General features: G+C 48.1%; 5 protein-coding genes across 5 annotated transcripts; 2 read left to right on the top strand and 3 right to left on the bottom strand.

The window, feature by feature from the left end:
* Positions 1-2,208: 2,208 nt before the first annotated feature.
* Positions 2,209-4,562, bottom strand: N7529_004270 (uncharacterized protein; the record flags this gene model as incomplete). Its single annotated transcript, XM_057239797.1, has 3 exons — positions 2,209-2,672; positions 2,726-3,617; positions 3,675-4,562. The coding sequence occupies 3 exons, from the start codon at positions 4,560-4,562 to the stop codon at positions 2,209-2,211; spliced, it is 2,244 nt and encodes a 747-aa protein (XP_057099092.1).
* Positions 4,563-8,079: 3,517 nt separating this feature from the next.
* On the bottom strand, positions 8,080-9,764 carry N7529_004271 (translation initiation factor eIF2B subunit gamma; the record flags this gene model as incomplete). Its single annotated transcript, XM_057239798.1, has 3 exons — positions 8,080-9,473; positions 9,532-9,659; positions 9,712-9,764. The coding sequence occupies 3 exons, from the start codon at positions 9,762-9,764 to the stop codon at positions 8,080-8,082; spliced, it is 1,575 nt and encodes a 524-aa protein (XP_057099093.1).
* A 421-nt stretch (positions 9,765-10,185) lies between these two features.
* On the top strand, positions 10,186-11,535 carry N7529_004272 (uncharacterized protein; the record flags this gene model as incomplete). The annotated part of the gene is made up of 4 exons (XM_057239799.1): positions 10,186-10,500; positions 10,554-10,862; positions 10,911-11,270; positions 11,320-11,535. The coding sequence occupies 4 exons, from the start codon at positions 10,186-10,188 to the stop codon at positions 11,533-11,535; spliced, it is 1,200 nt and encodes a 399-aa protein (XP_057099094.1).
* Positions 11,536-12,274: 739 nt separating this feature from the next.
* Positions 12,275-15,186, top strand: N7529_004273 (uncharacterized protein; the record flags this gene model as incomplete). Its single annotated transcript, XM_057239800.1, has 3 exons — positions 12,275-12,620; positions 12,692-12,904; positions 12,956-15,186. The coding sequence occupies 3 exons, from the start codon at positions 12,275-12,277 to the stop codon at positions 15,184-15,186; spliced, it is 2,790 nt and encodes a 929-aa protein (XP_057099095.1).
* A 5,348-nt stretch (positions 15,187-20,534) lies between these two features.
* On the bottom strand, positions 20,535-21,830 carry brlA (C2H2 type transcription factor BrlA; the record flags this gene model as incomplete). The annotated part of the gene is made up of 1 exon (XM_057239801.1): positions 20,535-21,830. One exon carries the CDS (start codon positions 21,828-21,830, stop codon positions 20,535-20,537), a length of 1,296 nt encoding a protein of 431 aa, XP_057099096.1.
* Positions 21,831-22,132: the final 302 nt, after the last annotated feature.

Below are 22,132 nucleotides of genomic sequence, written 5' to 3' on the forward strand. Positions count from 1 at the left end.
TCGGTCTATGAATATGGACTAAGGTTGATAAGAAGATTCCGGGGCAAGTAAGGGGCATAATAAGGGGGAGAAAGACAAAGAAAAACACGTACCACGTGGAAAGAGACATTCGGCAGCAATTCGGGGCGAGTTGTAACCTTCGGAATCAAGACATGTGGCGTTGATAGCCAATGGCCTGAGAGCCGTAGCTATGCGGTTGAGATGCTCGAGAACGGGGTAGGGATACCATTACAACCCCCAACAATTCCCAATGCTGCCAAGAGCAAACGAATCAGTGTCTTCCCCCGCAAATAACTCGGAAAGCCAGTCCAATGGAGACGGCTGGGATATACAAGGCCAATAGTATGAAAGCCCCGGGACTCAGTGGGGACATAAAGACGGGGAAGTGCTAGACCCCGGACTTACCCCGAGTTTGACCCTTTCACATCATGCGGGGAGGCCTATGGAAGAGTGTAAAAGGAAACCGACATTGGGTTGCATTGCCAGAAAGATCATCCCGCGTGGGGGTGCGTTACACAGATCACTTGGTATACAAGCCTATTTAAGGCTTAACCTAACCGGGGTACCAAGCGTGGGGGCTGGATGCTCCGAAGGTTGGCCATTGATAGGACTAAATGGTAATTCGAACCGACAGAAATCAATATCAAAGGCTGGATTCCACTAGTGGTATATGGCGTTCTAAAGTATAAATGCGAAGTTCAAGAACCGGACCGAAAAATTCAATGCCTAGGTACATGTACGCGGAGCTTCATTCGTATTTGTCATGGCTTTACCCGTTAAACCTAGTCAAGTTAGGGCATTATGAGGTAGAAGTGATGCCATATCAAGTTTTGTAACAACCCCATTCAGAACAAGAATAATCGACCTGAGCCCAATGATTATACGATGGTAGATTGCAGACACTTAATTAAAAGGGAACTAATATGAGACATCTATCTCACGGAACCCAAATCGAGATTCAACAATTATCAAGAGTTTGCTCACTCCCTTACGACTCGAGGCCCCCTCGCATTCTGGTGTAACTATCCATGCTCATCTCGTTCAAATTAGAACTAAATATTAATTATGCAAGGTCAACTCCGGTGCCGATGCTCTCGGTTTCCCGATCCCTTCATCCCGTTCGGTCCCTTCGTGCATACCTAGGTGCTTCGATGTCTCGGGGTGAGTGTGCCGGTTATAACGTCATTCAAGCTCAAACAATGTACACATGATTGCAGAAGCGTGCATCAAAGAAGATTGAGATGTATGACGAGCTTTTCCGTGTGGATAATGTCCGTGCCGCATACTTAACGTTCATAGCTGTTTATGAAAAGCAAGAAAATATTGCCCTAAACTTGATGCCATTCACCTAGGCACTGATAACAAGACACACCAACTTTTCCCTCTCACCTTGGTCACAATCATCTATGACTGGTTTAACATTCGGCTTTATCAAAAACTGTGTTGCCCAATGAATAGCTAAAGAAGCAATGTTTCGAACCTAGCGCCGGCCCTTCATTGTGCTTGTTGGGCAAGATCTAACATTTGTCAAAAATCTCACGGAATCATGGATACAGCTAGTTTTCCCACATACACATTATCTACATCCACAGATGGTAACTATATCGGAATGAATTCAAGCCTTGAAGAGCACGAGCTACGCACTACAAGTCATGATGATACACGGGCTCAAGACATCCATTAATTCACGCACTAAGCCACCATTAAAAACAAGTACAAAAGCCCAAGGCTCAAATGGATTCTCAGATATGAAAGGGCCCAGAACGACCATGAATGTGCTAGAAGACGTGTGCTAGAAGACAAGAGAAAAAGAAGAAGAAAAGTCCAGTAATCCACGCTCCCAATACTCAATGACAATGATTCAGATGCACGATGCAGGAAGAGAGGAAAAGTTCGAAACAGGAAAAGCAGTGAGGAACAGGGGTCCAAGTGGATGGAGGACATTCATTAGATTGCAGATACGTCCGCGAAATCGAAGAGATCGAGGAACGAGTCAGGTTTTGTTGGTGCGAGAGCACCGGAATTTTTCGGGGCCGTTTCGGGCCATCGATGGTTTGTATCGGATTGTCGAGATCTGCGATTTGTCGACTGCGACTGAATTTCATCAAACGCCATATTTCGCCAGGGATGCATGTCTAAAGACGAGAATGCAGCTGAGTGAATTGACCTGATGCCAATTCACTAGCGCGAGAGCTTTCCGCCCAAAACTTAAATGAAGTGTGTGTAGATCTTGGAATTTTCGTGTACTTCCATCTCCTGTGAGATTGTCAGTACTAGTGTCAGATACTGCAGAGAAATTCTACTCACCATTTTGAAGTTGTTGATCTCTTCCCGAATCTGCTGAGCAAGCAAGGGAGTGAGACGGTTGCAGGTAGCGATCTCACCACGACGATCGTACTCGCCGCTAGGCCAGGTTTCGTGGAACTGGATACGAGGGCTGAAGACGATATTTCTACCGCCAACGGCTTGCGGTGTCAAAGGGGCACTCTTTGACTCTGAGTTGAAACGTCCTGCGTTTGAGAGGAAGTAATCCTCGCCGGCGATCTTCACGGCGTCATTTTGGGCGGGGGACCGCGATGATTCATCGGGAGTCGGGGGAGCACTCGAGTGCGGCGAGTCACCACCGGCCAGTGCGTATGTAGGTGAGGAGATGCCAAAGTCAACATGGGTTTCTGAGGTGTGTTAGTATTGCAAAAAATATGTAGATGTTTTGGAGTGAACATACTCTTCAAGATTCCCTTTCGGATTCCAGCCAAAATATCTGCCCGCTCTCGGTCTCCTCCTACAATGCTTTTACGCGATTGGGAGTTCTCCGATGCGGCCCGTTCACGAATTGAGGCTGATCGTCGGACCTCGGCAGCACTGCCTTCCACCTTGGGGAAGACTGTAGCCCCGCGGGGTAGATCTGCAGGGTCTGGGTTGACAGCGACGCTCTCCCGCTCAGCTTCGACGTTTACCACGGTGATCTGCGGGGGTGGAGCGTCATGAGCTGCACCGTCAATGGAGCTGATGCTGGCCACCGATTTGGGTCGGAACATGCCGACCAAGGATCGAGTGGATCTCTTCATACCCTTGCCCATCTTTCGAAGCATCATTGAGGCTGAAGAGGCGGTCGATGATACTGATAGGTTATCGTTTGATCCAGTAAAGAAGTGGCCTTGGCCAGAGTAAATGTTCTCGCCCAGACCACTCAGCTCCTGTTGCTCGGCAATTGCAGCCTGCTCAGGGCCCAATTGCTCTCGAAGGGCTTCACGTCGCGCCTGTTCCACGGCATATGCCTCTCGCTTGGCAGCATTGCTCTGTGCAGATGTCTTCAGGAGCTCGGAAGCACTGCCGAACGAGAATGCCCGCCGCAGGCGTGACTTTCCGGGGCGCTTGGTGTCATTCTTCAAATCGGTGAGACGCTTAGCGGCGGGGGATTCCAGCGGGGGCGGCGTCGCTTTACGGGGAGTGGCTTGGGGAGTGGCTTGGGGAGTGGCTTGGGGAGTGGATTTGGGAGTGGATTTGGGAGCTTCGGGTTCGGTGGATGCCGGCTGTGATAATGGAGATGGCTTGGTCGTACGTTTTTCCTCGGGCTTGCTCTTGCTGGCAGTGGAATCTGGCGTCCCTTCTCGTGCCTGTAGATAAAATCTCGTTAGCTCGTCATTTGTATACATATGGGCAGGTTTTCCTACCGAGGAAGCAGACGAGTGTGCTGAGTTGACACTGCCCACGCTGTTCCGCTGAGAGTGAGATGAGCTCGGTCGTTGGTTTTGATCAAATGAAATGAAGTCGTAGGACCCGGGCTGGGAAGAAGACGACGTCGGAAGATCCAGTTGTAGATTGGGATATGCCGAAACGTCTATGTTGCCCAGGCTTCGTCGCCTATATCGCTCAGGCTGTGCTCTCTCCCCATGCGATGAATCATCCACACTTGAAACCCGATTATGAAGGGTCGGGCGAACAGGTCGGGGACTGCTCATGTCATCGACGACCACGGTCGGAACGGGAACTGGAGCCTGGGCAGATGATGTAGTAGCGGACTCCGCGCGTTGATTGCTGCGGCGATACCGATTTGGAGATGGCTTTGGAGATGAGACGTTCATAACGGGGGAAGGAAGATTGGCTGTAGACAGGGGGCGGAGTGGCTGATCGGTCCTGGGTTGCCGTGATGGGAGAGCGCTGTCGTCCTTGGAACCATGGGAACGGAATGAAGAGTTTGATGAGGAATTTGATACAGAACCAGCTGCAAGATGGGGGGTTCGGGGGCTGGCACCGTTATATATCGGATTCACCGGTCCTTGGGGGGTGGGTGCGGAAAATGTGCGATGCTCTGGCCGGAGATGGGGTGACCAAGATTGATGATTTTGAGCGTTGGGGTTGTAGGCATAGGGAGCCACAGCCGGTTGACCTGCTCGATAGGTCCCGGAGTTACCACCGTTGAAAGATGCCCAAGACATAGTCTGGATGCGAGAAGCCTGGTTTTGTGGAGAAGAGAAGGTGCCTGATGATGAAGAAGGACGTGTCTGAAGAACAGGTACCGTGCCACTCTGTTGCGGAATTGTTTGGACCAACGCAGCCATATTGTTCTCTCCTGCAAAAAAAGAAATGGAAGGGAATCACGAATGTCCGGGGTCGTGATCGCTCGCAAAAGGAAAGACCGGAAGCCCGAGTTGTTCGTGTCAAATGAGGATCCAAAGAACGAGACAGGATGCTGTGACCAAGAAACTATCAGTCCCCATACATATCCAAAAGAAGATCGCAATTAACGCAGGGTGGCAGTTTGACAGGGAAAGGGGTTGTGCTTTTTTTTGTTTTCTGCACGTTGAATCGATAAGAGACCGCGTCAGCTAGGGGGTGATCATACCTGCTAATAACGTGGACATAAACTATAGTGGTACAACAACAATTAAAAAGGGGAAAAAGAGGACGCTGTGAAGAATGAGAAACTCGAAACCAGGCGAGTTAGAAAAAACGAAGGTGAGACGGAGAAAAGCGATGGATGATGCGATGTCTCTAGAGTAAGACAGCCATGTACAAGAAAAAAAGAGAGAGATAGAGAGAGTAAAACTAGAAAACAGAAACCCCAAGAAACCTTCAGACACAAGAGAAAAAAAGAAGTGTCAAGAGAAGGGGAGTGGAAGAGAAGAGGAAGAAGGGGGTGGAGAAGGGGAAAATAGGAGGGGTTTTCCCAAAGGCGTTCACAGTCTCGTAGATTAGGGGATATCCGGATGGCACTATGTTCACTATGTTGGTTTATGAAAATAAAATACATAAAACACATATAATAAAACTGGATATTTTTTAAATGAAATGAAAATAGAAATGAAAATAGGAAATAGAAATATAAAAATATGAAGAAAATGCACTTTTGTCTCCTGAATATCATGCTTATGCGGACACATTGCAGGTGGATAGCATTCAGTACGTACACATGCCCTCAATACGTACTTCTTAACTGCTACATACGTCGTTACGTATATACTTCCCTACACGGTATATAGGTCACGATCAATTTGAACCCTTTTATATATTGTGAATGTTCATTGTCATTGACCTAGAATTTATTATACCTTGAACTTTTCTCAATCGGTCTCCTGAGGCATAAAAGGGGCCCGACCACCGAATTTACGTGCCAATCACAACTGCGGGCCCCTTAATGCTGATATTCTTAGACATCTCCATAACTATTTAAATCTTTCTATTCGTCCCATTCCAACGCTCTCACATAATTCTAAGACTTGGAAAATCCTCTTACTTATCTAGGTCCGAGGTATAATTATTTTCTCTGGTTAGGCACCTAGATATAGGTAATGGATATATGTAAATATAAGGTTATAATATTTAGGGCCTGTGTAATTGTACAATATTGTACGTCCAAAGATGTCACCTGGTACCTTGCCTCAAGAATGTCCCCTGTCAAGGCAACTGCAGAGAACGTGGGCGAAGGAATCAGTTAGCGAGCTATCCGATCGGCCTGGCACTGCGTCCCGCTGCACGGTCACTTAGGTGCAACGCTATCTTTTTCTCCACGAATCCACAATTCGAAACAGAAAGTACTGAGTATTCATATGATAAAGTACTTTTTACCTTTACATAGTTATGATGATAATTTGTCCAATGTACTTCCAGTGTCAAGGTTACTATTATCATTATTTTAAATTTGTATACTGAGCTTTGTATGCCCAGGTACTAATATATGTAATCACTGTAATGTATGTATTGTGTGGAGAATCACTCCGTTGGAAACAGCTCGAAACCGAAGTCTGGCACTCCGTGATGGTTCCATGGTTAACCAGTTCCACCTTAACTTAATCTATTCGTATAATCGCTTAAGGTCGTACATACATACCTGGGCACAGTATATATTATTATGTCGGGTATCGCTACAATTTTTTATTGTCAATGTCACAGACTGATACAGATACCCGCAGATCTAAGACATTGATTGGTACACGGGTCATGTTGTTTTTTTCCTTCGATCGAGATAATGAATCGAAAATTTAAATCCCGACTTGTTTACCAAGGTATTTATTGGCCCATATAGAAATCGAGCTAAATTACAAGGCTATAGACGCCGGTTATCAAAATATCTTGTGAGTTATAAAAACCCCCAGTTCCCATATTCAATTCCCTGATGACGAACCATTCGCTAAAATTTGCCCATTTTTCTTGACGTGAGAGTTCGTTGTTATGCGCTAACTCTTATCAGCGCCACATCTTTAAGGCTACATTCACGAGTCATGTCCTTACAACCCTAGAAAATCACCATCAACACCATTCGAAGTTCAATATACATACTTCGTACATCATCCTTATCTCGAATATCCTCTATCCCGCTCTCCACTTCGGGCAAAGTGTCGATCCACCGTCACAAAAGAAAAGTTCCCGCGTGATCGACAACCGCCAAACCCGTTCAGCGCACGCATTTCAAGAGTCTACATTGCCCACTGTATATAGTATAGAACAAATTCAATACAGAGGCACTTGACATTGTCCACTGGACCGCACTAACCAGTCCCATATGGAAACTTTCGGTGGAGAACAACCGACTCCTGCTCCATGCAGTCCGACCATTCCGGCGGCGAACTAGCGCGCAAATTAGATTGCATATGAGGGGCTTGTCGCAAATCCATTCAGCATGCAATTTACCCCATTGCGCACAGAGCAATGCAATCTCAATGCAATTTCAATTTCTAATCTCCTTGAACCCTTAGCTTCCCCCTTTCCTCATCCTACTATATATTCCCTGTCAATCCTTTATGCACGGTGGCTGATCAGGGGTTGAAAGAAAGTTCAATTCCAAGGCAAAATGCGGAGAGAATGCGTTGTGCCCACTCGTGGAGTCTGGTTAATCATTGCGCTAGTTCTACGGGTTTGACTGCCTTTTGCGGCGTTGCAAATCCCGGGCTCCATATGCCTACAATATTGTGGTCTGATAACGGGGTGATAGTACTATGGTGGTCAAGCTTTACTGCATCCTCATTCGTGCGGAGTATAGTTCATGCAATGTCGAGCCATTTGCCAAGTGGCAGGAATGTTTCCCGGGCAGAAGTACTTGCATTGGTTTCAGCACTAGGTTTTAGTCGTACGTCCGGGGAAGCACGATGTGGAGCTGCCTTGGTGTGACTGTCGTATACTATCGTGTTCGTATGCTGTATGCACCCCATCTACATGCCTTGATCATATAACCATAATATTATACCTAGGTAGTTTGATTTTAGATGTTAGATGCTTTATTGGCAGACTTGTCGATGCTTACGTTTTTGTGAGGCTTGCCGCTCACAACGGTGATATACATATAAGCAGTGTAGCATCTATTGAAAATATTCCCGGGGGTTCTCCGATTTTTAAGGACTTCTTCACAGCATTGTATTGATAGGCACACCACACCGTAATTCAAGAACATATTGCTATCCCTCCAAGCAACAGTACTTATTCGTCTGAATGAATATTCGTCTGGGTAACTAGCCTGTGGGGTTGTGTCCCAGCAAATATACACTACAACATTATACTTCAATCCACGAACAACTGGGTATATAATTCTAATTTTTTATCTTGATATCCTAGCTCATAAACCATAGCAAGGATATATATATCTCAGAGCTCAGAACCATCCGAATCATCCATGTCATGATCATCAAGACCCCCGAAGACCATAAACTTCTCATTCTTAGCATCTGTTTCATCAGGAACAACGTTCCCATCCTGAACTTCGCAATCTTTCAGCACAGATTCACGACCGATCTTACTCCGGCGTCCCACAATGCATCCAGTCAATTGTGCCCTTGAGCCAATAACCGCGCCATCCATGATCAAGCAACGAGTCAACCGCGCACCGCTGGCAATTTGGACGTTGGCGCCAATACAGCTCTCCTTAATGACACACTTTTCCTCAACAGTCGTGTTGATGTCTAAGAGACAGTCGGCCTTCGTCACGGTGCACCGCTGCGCGATACCCTGCGGGTAGGCGATTTTGGTGGAATGGGCGAATGAAGACGCAGCAACACGACCGACCTCTTCAATGGATTCCAGTTTGGCGAGACGGAGGGAGGTAGATAGAAGCAGAGCCGAGGAATCGACTCGTCTGGTGAATGGCGATTTGCTCCTCTGGACATAGGCGAGCATGGGTGGTAGGTGGGAGGCTTCTGCGGACTCCTCGACTTGGGACTTAGGAGCCGAGGTGGCTTTGGTGGTGCTCATACCTTGGAGATTGATCTCCTCTTCTAGAGCGCCCTCGCCGTCGAAGGATTCACCGTCGTGGCTATCATCCTCGTCAATAGAATGGCCGCGAGGTTTGCTTTGGAAGATTTCGTTGATCTTCAGCTTTTCGCTGAGGCCTCGTTGCCATTCGGACTTGGCCCACCAGCCAATCAAGTCTTCGCTAACTGACTGAAACTGTTCATTCAAACGGGCCATATCTTTGACCCAGTGGGGTAGAATATAAATGTGTGCATCGCGGAAGCTGGTCAACATTTTGACTTGCGCATGCTTGTCCACTAGGGTGTGACGCATAAGGAAGCCCTTATCATTTTCTAGCTTCTCCTTCAAGGTGTCCATGGACATGGAGAGAACGAGCTTGGAAAGGTGGGCGCGAAGCTCGGAAAGAGACACAGTAGGGGCCTCGGATTGTTCAAGTGGTGCAACGGCCACGAAGTCGGCGGTTTCGCCCTTAACGCTCTCCTCCCGACCCTGTGTCTGGTAATACATGCTGAGGCCATTTCGGCGACCCTTTTCACCCCCAGAAACCATCCATGCCTCGAGAAGAGACTCGCCCGGGAGATCGCAAACCAGATCACATGGAAGGAGGAGGAAGTCGGACTTGATACAGTTTTGCACCTCAGGGAGACGGAGGAGCTCTGCTGTACCGGTGGTCATTTCAAGTTCCTTTGGTGCGATGACGGATGGCGTGGGAAGTGAGGTGAGGTGAGGGTTTTGACGGAGAGCTGCTTGAAGCGGAGCGAGAGAGCAAGGAGGAGTGACCAGTGTGACATCTGATCTGGTTAATTTTCGTTCAATGTTCAGTGTGGTAAAAGCATTGATGTCTCTTACCAGTGATGCCCATTCTTCTACAGAAATCTAGGGCATAGTAGATCATAGGCCGATTGGCGATCGGGAGAAGACATTTTGGGTATTCTTCAGGGTTGGAAGTAAATGTATTGAGCGAGACACCAGGGCCACTGTTAAAGGTTAGTTCTGGCCTTATTTTCTTGGAAATGAATAGACACTCACCAAAGTACAATACTTTGAAAGCCCGTTGGGGGAACAGGTACGGAATGCGGCATACTTCTGCCTATTATTTACACCCGTGGAGTGTTATAATAAACGCGACGAAATGGCAATGCGACGAGTCACGCCTGGAGGGGTGATACAAAAAGGCCGATAAGATTTAGTTCCGAGTCATTATTACATAATCACATTACATAATATTATATATCACGTGCAGCTACCTAGGTGATGCTAGTACCGACCCGCCTCCAGATTTAAGATGCAAACAGGTCAAACGTATGTAAACACCGCGGCAATCAAAGTGGCCCAGCCACATGTTTCTATGATCCGAGGACAGAGAGTCGTTTCTCCCTTTCTCCATTCCTCTTTCCCCACCCTCTTCTTTTCCAACTTGCCAAGTGATATGCGACCTGCGAGTCATTGCGACCGCGTCTGATAATTGATTAATGCGTCACCCGTAATCGAACCGCGATCGCAATGTCTTTTCCTAATGACCGGCGCCGCCGCGGCGGAGCCGGCACTGGTTTCAGCTCAACAGGTGCACGAACTGCCATGGGGTATTGGCTCCCCCTAGCCCTGACAGCTGGAATTGCAACAGTTAGCATTGCAGCCTGGATGTGGAGTGAAAGAAACGACGAAGACGACGAAGACGACGACCGCCCCCACGACGGAGAGGGTGTCTACCCGCCCCAGGCCCCGGGAAGTGACCACCCCCGCCTTCATACGCTACCGGAGATTATGCCCGGAGCACAGCTCCAGAAGCAACTCCTGGAGACACTTCATACGATCATGGTATGATGGCCCGCATGCAGGGCGCTTTACGCCGCACGCCTAGCCCTCAACAGATATTCGATGGCGCTAGCAAGAGGGTTGTAGCCGGTGTCACCGCCGCTGGTGCGTTTGTGGGCGGCGCCCTCACTTCTATTCGTGAGGATAATAAAGGCGAAGGTGACTTCGAGGACCACTCTAGGTGGTCGGAGGAGGCCCGAGCTAGAGCTCACGAGCGAAGTCAACAAGGAGCAGTTGCGCCAACAATGAGCGGTGGATTACCAGGCCGTGCAGTGAACCATCCTGACAAGAAGAAGAAAACGGTCGTGATTGTTGTCTCGTCGATTTCGTCAGCTGACTCGGATGAATATGCTTCTGAGCATGCGGTAAGGATACACTCCTTTTTTCCACGAAAGCTTTTCTGACAATTACAGTCTATTCTATCCCATCTCCCCGAGCACGTTGATCTGGAGGACTCCAAAATCTTTGTATTGATTTATGCGCCGGACTTGAAACATGCCATCACCAAAGGTGGCTCATCCCGACCCACTGTCTCCATCGCCTCGTCGTACTCGAACATTGCCACCGAAGAAGCAGCATCTTCCGAGGACCTGACAACTGGGAACCTGACCTCAGTAGAACCCCGCCAGGAGGACGAAATGGCAGGCACATCTCGCTTCTTCAGAACGTTGTACACACAAGCTCAAACCCTAGTCGACAAGGATAGTATGATCATGCCCTTCAGCACTGCCGGCGGCTTTGTGCATCTCGTCCGCCACCTTTCCCCAGATCTCGTATATGTCCAAGAGTCCTTAGCTGGTGACAAGGGGGGAAGCTGTCCAGCATATCGCTGGTTGGGTTCGCCAGGTCATTGTCGTTGTTGGAGACGAGGGTGGTCGTGGTGGACTCATCGACAGTGATGACGAGTCCGCACTCGGCGAGAAGGACGATAAATGGTGGCAAAAAGAAGGGATCACAGGAATTGGGAAGCGCATTGATGTGGTTGACGTTGTCCGGGTTGGAGATGACTGGCGACGACGGGTGCGTGGTTTGGACTAGGTCAGATCCAGACTTCGCTCTATGATTCTGATGTGGATACTTGATTATCTTTGTCTATACCTGTTTTGTTATCCCCTTTATGATTGATTGACCCTATTCCCCTGTTTAATTGATGTTTTTACTTTGAATACTTATTACAATTTTATCCTTGACAACATAATGCCTCTTTTGGGGTCCCAAATTGGCACCATGTCACCATACACAGCCCTTTCAACATCAGCTTACTTTCTTCTTCCTTACTTTTGACCTCTTGAACATCTTGACCTTGTAAATAGGTTGGTAGACGAGAAGTGTAAATAGTAGTCACGAAGTAGATACCATACACAAAGCACCAGGGTCAGGTGGTGATCCTGAACACATTACATAATCCAACTAGCCCAATCCGGCAATGGTCAGCTGACCACCTCACGTCTCGCGGGCGGCTTGGCATCGTCAACTCCCTCTGCAAGAATCGCCCAGCGTGTATCCCGATTCACCCCTTCCTAGCAGCATTATTGGACTGGCGCTTTCTCTCCTTCGTTATCTTAAGCCATCTGGTTAACCTTGGCTAGTTTCTCGCATTGATTCCAGCTGTGCTGGGGACCGGTGCCGCTCTCCCCATCCCCACATGTCTCGCGCATCGGCCATCCCATTCATTTCCCGAGCACGGCTTTCATTCAACATTATCAAACCGGCATCCCGATAAGTCGCATTCTTATTAAACTGGCCACCTTGAGGTTGCGCGACCGGCGCAGATATAATGGCGACCGCAATCTCTAAACCGACGCCCCATACCCAGAAGATGAAGCGGCCGCCCCCGCCTTTCGGCCAGGCCGCGGTCAACGGGGTCAAGGGCCAACACCTCTCATCTTCACCCACATCTGCGGCAAGACGTTCCCCAACAAATGCTATGTCCCACACAGGTTCTCATTTTACAAACGGCGTGGGTCAGGTGGGCAATTCCACCGCTAAAGGCTCCCTTAATCGGACAAGGAACCAAGCGCAACGACCCATTGACCAGTCCTCAAAATCTGGCCGGCCAGTAACGAGGACTGCTGCATCAGAAAACGCACATAGGGTTGGGAAAAAGGCGTCTGAGCCATATGGTAAGCAGTCCCGGGGAGCTCCCAACGCTAAGGTGCGGTCATTGACTTTGTTCCTTTGCGCGCCATAACAGTCAAAACAACTTCCTATATCCTCAAGAAATACGCAAAATGTCCACCATCTCTTATTGTTCATCTACATCCTACACATTTTCGATTTGAGCAGCAAGATGGCAGCTTCCCTTACAATTCCGAGATGAAAGTTATTATCGAGCATATTCGCGCCGGGACTGTTCCGCATGATTTGATCGAGGAGCTTCTGCGAGGGGATGTACGGTTCTTCGAAGGTAGTTCCCATCACTCGGGCTGTAAAATGCGCACTTGCTAATCATTGCTAGGTTGCCTCATCGTCCGCGTTATCGATCATAAATCTGCCTCGGCACAAGCAAGAAAGACATCTACGGCATCGCCCAACGAGAACAACACACCATTCTCTCTACATAACTACAACGAACATGTGACACCATCAGCCTACGTTCCGTACCCGAAACAGAATCAACTCACGTCAGCCACACAAGGCACGAAGAGCGAAGGAACTCCGAATCCGAATCAGCCATCGGATGGACAGACATCTATTGAGCAGGCAGAAGGACAAGCCAGCTCTGTAGCTGAAAAGAACGTTCCTGTCAAGCCCCGAGTCTTCACTACCGTGCTCCATCCCACAGCTCGAAGCTTGCAAGCAGAATTGACATTGCTTGTCACCACCCCTGATCCCAAAGCCAATAAACCACCGGCTCAATCAAACTTCGCTGCATCCACTACCCCGGCGGGCAACCAGGCAGACCGTGGACACGTCGCAAAGAGACAGAAAATGATCATCGAACCAGATCAACTTGTGGAGTTTGAATCTAAGTTGATCCAAGCCTTAGCCCCTCCTCTCTTCTTGGACCCTGTGTATAGTTTCGACGCTGCGCAAGAGCTTTTGAAACATATGGCAAGTCCACTCCACTGCGACCCGCCCCCTTCACCCAAACGCCGAAAGCGAACGGTTGCCGAACTTGCCGCGGACGAAGCTTTGGCCGCTGAGGAGGAGAGGTTCATGCTCATCATGGATGAGCGTCTAGAGCCCACTGCTTCCGGTCCTGGTGGCGCAGCGAAGGCTGCTGCTGTGGATGACACGGGCGGTGTGGTGCCATTCGAGCCTCGGTTCTCCCGATTCAAGACGCTCGAAACGATTCGCATGCAACACGAGGAGAAAGCTAAGCGTGAGCATGAAATGAAGCTGAAGCAGGAGCTGGCCAAGAGGCAACAGCAGGAACAGGAGAAAGAGCGACGCCGTGCAATTGAGCAGCGACAAGCCGAGGACCACGCGAAGGAGGAAACACGGAGACAGCAAATAGCAGCTCAACAAGCACAGGCTCAACTTGCCGCGCAACAACAAAACCGTCACCCTATGGCTCAACCGAATGGTGTCAGCCAAGGACAACAGTCCTCACCTGTTGTACGTAACCAGACTCCACACACAGCTTCATCGCCACTGGTTGGTAACAATATGCACACACAGGCGGTTCCAATGACCATGTCTGCATCTGGATCTGGTAGTCCTCCACGACCTCCCTCTGCCCTACAGCATGCGCATCCCAATGTCATGAGCCACCCGATGGCGCCCTCAAGGAGTCAACAAGGACCAAGCCGACACGGTACTCCACAGATGACCCAAGGCACGCCGGCTATGTCGCACGCCACGCCGATTATGCGCAATGTCACACCCACCCAGCGTATGGGGCATGGTAGCCCGAACAACCCAATGGGCCAGACTCCAGTGATGAACCAGGGCATGAGTGCTACTACACAAATGAATGGTATGCCTTTCACCCCCCAGCAGCAGCAGATGATGCTGCAGCACCGACAGCAGCAACTTCTTGCAGCGCAACAAGGACATATGCCGCATAACCAATTCACGCCTCAACAAATCGCTCAATTGCAAGCCAATGCACATGCCCAGCAGAACATCCAAAATCATCAACAACAACAATTGCTCCAAGCCCAACAGCAGCAGCAACAACAGCAGCAAAACAACCAGCCTGTTCAGAAGGTCCCCCAGCACAGTCAACAGGCCTACCAAGCTCAACTCATGCGTGCCCAATATGCTCAGATGCAAATTGTCAAGCAGCAATCAGGCGGGCAGCATCCACAAATGCAGGGCCAACAAAATCAGCAACACCAGGGTAACCAACAGATGACGCCACAACAGCAACAACAGCAACAACAACAGATGCTGATGGCAGCGGCTGCCCAGGCCAACGGTGGTCAAATGGGCCAAAATGGACAGCCTGTCAACCCGGCACAAAGATATACCGTTCTATATCAACAAAGGCTACTCCGGATGCGACACGACATGTCCCAGCGGTATATGGCACAGTACGGCCCGCCGAACCAGTACCCGCCCAGTATTGCGCAGCAGTATGGTCCCGGTCTGGAAAAGACAGCCAAAGCCTGGGTTCACGAACTCATGCGTCGCGAGCGGGAGAATAGCCAGCAGCAACAGCAACAGCGTGCTGCTGCTTTGCAAGCCCAGCAAATGCAAGCACAGGGCTCGATGCACAGTATGGGCGGCATGAACAACTGAATTCGCTCGCCTGAGCTGATGCAACGCATCAACAAACGACATTGATGATATCTCGAAAGCGCAGATGTTGTTTCACATATACTATTTAACAAGTTTAAATCTGGTGTGAGATTTATGACCATCTATGGACAATCTGGCAGTTGATTGACTAGTAGCATGCCGTTGTCTCATCTGACTGATTCCTTCATTTCCCTTCTTGCGCTTACTTATTCATTTTCTATTTACGTTCTTTCTGAATCCCGGGAATCTGTACAGGGACCAGGCATTGTGGAGATCGGACAGGTCGGCGTTATTATTTTGCCATGGTTTTTCCCTCGCGGTTTATTTTTATATTTTTCTTCGTCTCGTTTTCACTGTACTATCTGGGCACGGCTTTCGGTGGGAATCCTGGGATTTGTCAGACTCGATACCATTCTGTACAGGAGTTTTCTAATCTACGCGGTTGGGGTTTGGGTTGATTTTGGAATTGTGAAATACTTTGGAATTTGATATCACAAAATGAAAGAACTGGTTTCTATTTGTTGTTTTTGTTAATATCGTTTTATCTCATTTGGTGTGTTTTCTAGGTTGGTGTATGGTTTGGTTTGTTGTGGGCTGATGGAATGAAGAACTTCAATTTGGCGCCAAGTCCCTTCATATTGAACCGGTCTGACCCCCAGACTGCATTGGCAGCTTCCAAATAGGTTCATTGGTTGATTAGGAGGCAGAGGATAGGGAATACCACCTAATTCCATCGCGGTCTACACGGCTGCGAAAACCAATGCCATAGTCTTCAAGTTTCTAGGGTTGACAAGAGAGTTGTCTGCCTGGTTGTTCTCCAGCGTATACTATAGCTTTGAGGGATGTGTTGCCAGGCAAGGTATGTTGCCATGATCAAAAGAGAGGATCGAGGGATGATAGGCGTTGGCTGTGCCTCTCAGATCCATTGTGATTCTGGATTGCGTCGACTTGGTCCGAGGAGTACCAACACTCTGTTCATCACCATGCTTTGGTTCATTGAGATATGGAGAAGGCAAGCCTAGGTCAGGCAGTGGCCATAGGTTTAAGGCCATTTAGACAAGCAAAAACAGATTGAGGACAATCAAGCAAGAGTAAAATAAAATAAAATTCATGGTACTAACAACAAGAATAGTCTACGAATACGGGATGTTCCAGATCTTCAATGGATGTTTGCCACCTCGGGCGAACCGTAGGACAAAAATCTAGTACTCACTGGCTAGGGAGACGTATCTCCATTTCGATATAAGCACTTCTTCGGCGCGACCGCGGCCATGAAAGGGCCGGATCGCAATTTGACATCCGTGCTATCTGTGGAAAAAGAAAAGGGAAACAGTAATCAAAGTAAGTATTGTATTATATTTGAGAGGAAAGGTATCGAGTGAAGCTAGAGAAAAGTCGTCGACGACGTGAGCATATATCAAACCGAGACCGCTTAGGCCAGACATGAGGTCTTGAGGCAATCCTCTGGTCATTCGTTACTCAGACTGTTGAGCTTGATATTTTTGAACACTCATGGAGAAATTCATGTCAAATAGAAATGGTGATCATCATAGTAAGAAAAGACCAGAGTTGTCTTGCGAGATGGGTGCAAAGAGTCAATGCTTAAGCTCATTGTCAAGAGAAGACATTAATCTCTTGAGCAATGGCTCTGCACAGGGAACCTAAGCATGGTCGTTTGATGGACAGAAAAATGTCAGATTATATGTTGGGAAGCTCTGAAAAACCGGTGCGTTGAATTTTTTATATGGTGTGATTACTTAATGAATTTGTCAGCGCCCAACCCGTCAATGACTAATGTACCTAATTGGGAAAAGCGTCAACAGCCCAGTATGGATACTAGTCACGATGTTGATTAATGCCCTAGTAACATTGTCTTGTTGGGTTTGATATGATTAAATTGAGCAATCCAGTGCTTGCAGGTCATCATGAACAAAGCAAAAATTGGGAGGATTAATATTGCACTGTGTGGGCCGCCGTTAGCTGCATGTCTCACTCGTGAGTTGGAGGGTTCAGTTCAGAAAAAAGCAATACTGAGATGGGCCAGACATTTGGCTTGCCATAACAAGCCTTCAAGACAAGATATACAAATTAGACAAGATATACAAACTCACTTAGAGAGGCGACAAGCTCAGAAGTAAAATTTCATGTGTCGCGAGGTCCAAGTGAAACCCAAACTCGAATGGTGCTAGCACACCATCAATCGACCAGAAAAGGTTGCAACCATGACCTGGGGGCCAAAGGTTGCAAAAGCAAACCTCAATGTCACCTTAAAGTGCGGTGAGTGGTTTTCGATGTTCAATGATACCTCGAAAGGTGTGCTTCGAAAACATCTTTCAGGATTGTCGTGATCTGAGTTAATGTACAATGGAATCCACTCGAGTCACCAACGGGAATAGAGAGAGATTTTAATACTGTAAAGGCAAGGTAGGAAAAAAGACGCAGAGCCAATTATATAGCGTCGGAAGGGCGGCACATCGTCCAATCTCCCCTCAACCCGAAGCTAGGGATAAAGATCGCCGCGCATCACCCGAGAACCGAGTAAAGCGAGCAGATCAACTCAGATCCTCGGTTGTACAACACAATATCCAAAATCCAGATGGTTGAGTTTTATTAAAATATACATTGCATTGCATGGAAGTGTGAGAGAAAGAAGTAAGCCGAAAACTAACTCGCACTTTTCAGTAGGACATGATGCAAGAGTCTAGAACTTGATTGTCCAATATCACATTCCAATGCATGTAGCTCCCGCACAGTAGTGTATAACGTAGTTAGCAGATACAAGGTAGAGGACGGGAGAGGTTACGGTGTGCATAGTAGACTCACTAACTCTACTCGCTTACAGAATCCTTGCTAGGCAAGAACTGCCCTGAGACACACATTGACTTGGATAATTGAAAGTTTGGAGTCATGTCGCTTCAAACTCTCAATAATTTCTCAAGACACTGTGCCCAGATCTCCGCGGAAGCCTACAGGACAGCGAGTTCCTGCGCACAGACATGCCGATGCACTAATGGCAGCCTTCCAACTGGCGAGGAGATCTTCTCCCTGGAATGTCATGAGCGCATAGACTGTACATGTTGCATCCATGGCTTATTATTGCTCTTATCTTGATGCTGGAATAGGCAGGCAGTAAAGCAAAGAACAAATCCCCTTCGAGATTCTTCATGTCAAAAAACCCAGAATAACCCATAATGGATGGTCTACCTGCAGAGAAAGCTGTGCGCAGGACCCAACAAACTCGGGATCTAAGCCACGCATCGAACGTCAATCGAAAAACCCAATGCCACAGGTGCAAATAATTCATTTGGTTTATTTTTATGCAGGACCATTATCAACGAGCCAAAAGAGGTATGAAAAATGAAAAAGACAAATCGCTTGGGTACCATTCCCACAACCGTACGGCTGGGAGGCCCGGTTCCCGTTCCCGATTAGTACTGCATGGCATATACATAGCGTCTGTGTAACAAGCTGCAGGGTACAACATGGCATGGCCGGACTAATTCAACGACGAGCACACCGCACAATGTGCTACTGCGACTGCAAACACCGGTGTAGCGGTGGAACCAAGTATTTGGAATGGGGATTTGGAATCTGGGGAAGTGGGACCGGTTGAATTCGATGTGAATGGGTATACGGAGTAGAAGGACTAATATTAGACTGAGAAACTATTGGATATTAAGGAACAGGAATGAGAATTGGTACTGCTGTACAGTTGTACTTTGCAGAAGAATGAACGTGCTCGGTGCTGGACCAGGCCTGATGTGCAGAACGGGTGCCACCCAAACCTAAACTACATTGAGGACTTGGGTTGGGATACGATGTTATAAGCGCGAAGATCATTGATCAGGAAAATAATAAAGATGGAGTAGCACAGAGTGGGGGGTGTTTGTCATGAAGCGATCGTGCTGGGTACTTTTGACGGCAACGACGGACCCCACGGGTTGGGGGTTGGGTAAAAAGATATGAGAATGACGCAGGACCAACCCGACATAGTGGCGAAGGCCTAGACAGTGCGGCTCTTGGCTTCATAATGTTTATCTATGCAGCTGGCTGAATTCTTCTTGCTTTTCATCATTCTCGGCTGATTCTCGCTTTGGCCTGCGTGTTTTGTGGCGCTATACTTAGAACTAGGCGTTGCACTGACTTCGACTTCCCAGTTTTTGAACAAGTCCTAGTCGCGCAATAGGGGAGTAGTATCCACATGTCTGATAGATAGAACAATGGTGCTGTTGAATGTGGCGCGGGTTGTGGAGTGGAGCATGGTTGGAGCTTCATTCACAGTAGTGTTGCAGTGCGTGCTCGGGGCGCTATCTTCCACATGCTTTCAAAGGTACGTCTTTGCATGTACCTTTTGACTGCCTAAAAGAGCCAGAGAGCCGCGGTGAAGAGATGATGACATGACTTATCTGAAACGGGAGACGCGGATGTGGGAGGATAATGCAGCAGTCCATAAGAATGTGAAAAGATTTGAATGACAAAGACGGGTAAAAGGCGCAGATAGTTCATGGGCATCTGCAAGAGGCCCGATTCGTGTCGATCCACTTGAAACCGACCAGATAGATCGGTTTGGAGAGATCCAGGAACTAATCTAAAGCGGATCCATGGCTGAGTGGTGTGATGTGTAACATTAAAGACCCAGGAACCGTGGTAAAGAACGAAGTTAAATTCCTGTGTGACATGAATGGACTTAAGTACTGTGTACTTGAATTAACTTCTCAAATTATAGATGCATCAAAAGTACATGCGACATGAAATGTAGATCTTTGATTTTTTGATATATTATGCCACATTTTGTGTGTTAATGGATGGTAGTACAAACAGATAGTAAAAAAGATATAAAAAAAAAGACAACAACACGTTGTAACAGATTGTACACGATCGCCGACCCCTGGGGGTGTTCTTCCCAAATGATTATCCCATTGGCGATCTCCAAACCAGAAAACATATGCAACGCCGGATAAATCCCATGGTCGTTCAAAATAAACCTCCCTTCCGTTGGCTCCGGACAAATTATGCAAGAGAAAAGAAAAAAGAGAAAAAGAAAAAAAAACATAGAAAAGACGTAAATAAATCAATGTCTCCGAAGATCCTTTAGAGACAATGTAAAACGCCAGGACATCCAGAGATCAATCTGGCCTTACTCCGTGGTGCGTTTGCCATTTCATATACTCGATCCTCCAGAGACGGGGTATCAAATCCAGGGCCAATAAAGGCCACGTTTCTGCAATGGGTTTCTATAATTCCATATTTTCTTTTGGAAATCGCGTGGTGGAATTTGCTTTTTTTGGTATTTTTTTGTTTGTGATGTCAATTTTTGTGATTTGCTTTTTTTAGCATGGATAGTGCGACTAGTCATCCCAGCCATCAACGCTGAGCTCACCGCAATCGGGAATAGACTCTTCGAGCTTGCTTCCGTAGATAGGGCGACCATCAGGTGTGAGTTGGCCGCGGAAATCGGGATCGAAATCTTGACTGGTCTCATCGAGAGTGGCAACGTAACGATTGCGGCCACCCCGCTTGCTGTGGGTCTTGGTGTAGTGCGCATTGAGGTTGTCACTGCGAGAAAATGCACGGTGGCAGCCAGGTACCCAGCATACATGAGGCTTCTCTTTGGAGTGGCTCTTCATATGGCGCTTAAGGTGCTCCTGGCGCTTGAAACGGCCCTTGCAGCCGGGCTCCTTGCACTTGAACTGCACCTGCTTGATGATCGAGGGCAGGTTTTCGAGACTCAAGTTTGATCGGAGTAGCTGTTTCTTAGATGGTTTGCGTGATGGCTGGCGGTGACGCTGAATTAGACCATCGCGGTAGACAGGAGAGAGCTGGAACTCTTCCTGGTAATCACCATGGCCAGACATGCGGCTGATGGGAGTGTCTGACCCAGAGGGGGTGCCCATGGAGACAGAGCGGTGAGGGGTTGAAGGGGTGTGGGTCTTGAAAGTAGGGATGTGGGTAGGGAATTCAGAGTATGAGGAAGAGGGAGGCGTCACAGGGCCAGCGGGAAAAGCCTGGGAAGGAGTGATGGTTTGCGGTGCCAACGACTCCTGTGAGGGCATCCAATGGAGCATGTTGGTCATGGAGGCAGAGTTAGGCATCCGCTCAGCGGGCTGGTTGAAGATAGGACGAGAGAGACAAGGGTTGGAAGCTGATTCCGGCAGGTATCCAGCCTGCTGGGGACGGTGGTAATAGTTGCGAGCCATTTGGTTGTACTGAGGCATCTGCGCCTGGTAAGGAAACTGAGATTCCTGGAAGGTCTTGGGCATATCCTGAGGAAGCCAAAGCTGGTCGACGTTGTCGTCGTATCCAGGAAGGTACTCAGGAAGTGGCATTTGTTCAGGTCGATCCATGTTACCACAGGGCATGTTCATCATGCCTTCATTTGAGGCAAGGTCGGCCATTCTAAATGCGCTGCGCAGTGGTGTTTGAGAGCTTCGGCGCTCCATTGGCATGGTGTGGTGGTAGTGGGATGGATCGTGCCATCCTGGTGAGGCCATTGAGCCTTGGCTGTAGAGACTGGTAGGCGTGGGAGTTGGAGAGTCCAAAGGAGAAAAGCTCGAGGTCATCGAGGGGCATTCACTGGGGCCGAGAGAGTGGCAGTCAACTTCAACAGTCAAACGATCCGAAATTTGTTGTCCGTGAGATCTCATATCGTCGAGGTCCTCGGTTTTTAAAGATCGCGATGTGACTGAGTCGATAGTAGCACCTGCTCAGGGCAATTGTTTTTAGTAAATTGTTGTATATATTGGAACGAAGGCGAAGTCAAGTAGTTGACAAGTTATAGCGAGAGTCGATGAGGTCAAGAGATCAAGAGAAGGAAATGATGTCAAAAGGAAAGGGATAACGAAAGGAGATAGAGAGAGCGAAAGCGAAAGAAGACAAGAGAATGTGTATTAGGTCCCAGAGTAGAGGGAAAGGAAAGAATGTGACAATAAAAAGTTGAAGGGAATGG

This window comes from Penicillium soppii, assembly GCF_028829465.1.
Source record: "Penicillium soppii strain IBT 18220 chromosome Unknown utg000004l, whole genome shotgun sequence".
Lineage (NCBI taxonomy): Eukaryota > Fungi > Ascomycota > Eurotiomycetes > Eurotiales > Aspergillaceae > Penicillium > Penicillium soppii.